The sequence below is a fragment of the Berghia stephanieae genome, chromosome 7, assembly GCF_034508935.2.
Source record: "Berghia stephanieae isolate SIO BIC M18660-M18661 chromosome 7, UCSD_Bste_1.3, whole genome shotgun sequence".
Taxonomy (NCBI): Eukaryota; Metazoa; Mollusca; class Gastropoda; order Nudibranchia; family Aeolidiidae; genus Berghia; species Berghia stephanieae.
Genome location: NC_088366.1, coordinates 3115470 through 3117969, shown reverse-complemented (window position 1 = coordinate 3117969; position 2500 = coordinate 3115470). Strand labels below are relative to the sequence as shown.

The following is a 2500-nucleotide window of genomic DNA, read 5'->3' as shown; positions in this document are numbered from 1 at the left end:
AATGTTTTGTTTATTCATCTTAACAACGCCACTACCACATTATCTCACTCATCTGTAGTGTTTCATTCATCCTATTTGTTGATAAAAGTGAAACCCGAAACGTCCATTTTACCTGTTTTCTTAATTAAAATGGAGCGTACATTCAATTTCACGTTGCTACCTATTTCTTCGAGCTTCGAGCAGCAACATTTACATTGTTGTCAAGACGGCAACATTGAAGGTCGAGGTGACCATATTGTGTTATATTATGTTGCAACAGCAGAAGGAGATGGCGGTCGAAGTAGGCAATGTTGGTTACATGGAAGTCGTGCGTATAGCAGGATAACCATCAGATGGTAGGGCGAACAGTAGTAAATAAGATATTGAGAGTCCCATTCGAAGAATTAGTATTTTATTAGTAATAATAATAATAATAATAATAATAATAATAATAATAATAATAATAATAATAATAATAATAATAATAATAATAATAATAATAACAATAATAAACGTGTCGGCTAGGTGGTCTAGTGGTATAACACACGCCTTCGAATAGGAAGATCCTGGGTTCAAGTCCCGAGAGAGACATATTTGAGAGGCATATTTTAGTCCTTGGAAAAGGCTGTCTACTCAATTCTCTCACATTACTCAGATGTAAGATGAGTACCTGGCCGTTATCAGCGTTGTCTCTGTCAGAAAAAAATGTAACAGGCGTCATTTCTCGTCTTACGTGTTAAGTGTTGATTTTGGTTAGGGACCCTTTGTAAAGGGTTTTGAGCAGGTTTAGTGAATATTGCGCTATATAAAAATCTCAAAGCGCAAGCTCATATCGGTATTATATAGGGATGACTCATTGCGCCAAACATGGTTTTTCTGAAAAATAGACATGGCATGTCAACTTTCAGCTTTATGTCAGTAATAATAATAATAATAATAATAATAATAATAATAATAATAATAATAATAATAATAATAATAAAGTGTTTTTCTATAGCGCTAAATGCCGAAGCCTCAAAACGCTTTACAATATTATACTTATCAAACAGACACACACAACAGTCGCACACACTAACTATGCAAGTTTTACAAAATAAAATTGACATTCAACAAAATGGAATCAAAAAATGATAATAAAAAGAATAATTACTCATCAAGAAGGCATTTTAGCTATTGTCACCAACAAAATATTAACCCTTAACCCAAACTTAGTGCTTATGACAAAAATTTCTATTTTTAGCATCTAAAGCACCCCGACGATGTGAACATATCTGCAGGTCTGATAACCGGAGGCAATTGTGTGCTTGCTTTAACATAGTTGCGTTTCAGAACATTTTGCGTTGATTTGAGAGTATTATTTCCATAACAACAATGAGCCCATAACAAATTGGATTATGAAACCTGCAAATATATACACGTTGACCCAACATTATGCTGGGTTTAGGCGGCTGGTCGCATTTCAAAAATAATTCTAAAGTTCATTTCACTTTTCGACATCTCTTTCATCCCAAGATAATGTGGTTTGAGGGGCTGAATCACATGTGTTTTTTCAAAATCTTATTCAAGGCTGAATATAGGAATTATCCTTTAAATGCCCTATACCCACGTATACATATATACAGGGCTGATATCCAAACGCAATTATGGGCCTAGTTTAACATTGTTGTCTTGGATAATTTTTTACGTTTTTTTTGAGATTTTCATTACAGCAATGAGCCCATCATAAAGTGGGTTATCAGACCTGTAAATATGTGCATTTTGCCCTATACAATATTTTATAATTACAAAATGTCAAATAGCTCGTATTGTATAATTCACAGACCGTTTTACACAACTTTGAATGCAAGGAAAAATATATCAATACGGCAATGTAAAGTCGAAAATTACAATCATAGAATACTGAAGTTATTGAAAATTGTTCATGATCGAATGAATCATAAATGTACAAAGTTCATAATATAATGAAATAATAATAACAACAATAGTCATAACAGCAACTATAACGATAACGGTCTTACATAATCATCAGAGAAATTAGCCTGATTTAAGAATGTTTCTGGTGACATACATTTTACTTGAAAACATCCATGTATTGCAGCTCTCTGTATGACAACATCTGACTCGTCAAAAGATCATGGGTTCGTGACTTCCCCTAACTATCCATATAATTATGGACACAATGAGGACTGTAATATTACGATAAGCGTTCCAGTGGGTTATGGGATTCATCTGACATTCGACCCTCTTTTTGAACTTGAATCAAGCTGCTGTAGCTGTGACTACCTGATGGTAAGATTGCTTCAAGGCATTTTAGCACATTGCCAGTTAATAGGATTATATAGTCTGACGTCACGTCCGCCCAGCAACGAGCAGCTCAGATCTAAACAAAAAAAAAAAATCGGTACTTTTTATTCATCATACTGGCTAGAACTTTTTCACATGTCATGTGATCAGAATGTATAAAAGTCAAAACATGATCAGATTTATAATGATTTTCTCCTCTCGATACACGTTTATGCTC

The 2500-nt window shown here is 33.8% G+C and overlaps 1 protein-coding gene across 1 annotated transcript in view; it reads left to right on the top strand.

Moving 5' to 3' along the window:
• The window catches only part of LOC144976358 (cubilin-like), a 33405-nt gene that overhangs the window by 2640 nt on the left and 28265 nt on the right, over window positions 1-2500 (top strand). The window contains exon 3 of the mRNA XM_078920611.1: window positions 2078-2268. Coding sequence (XP_078776737.1) covers window positions 2078-2268 — 191 coding nt within the window. The remainder of the gene's footprint in view (window positions 1-2077; window positions 2269-2500) is intronic.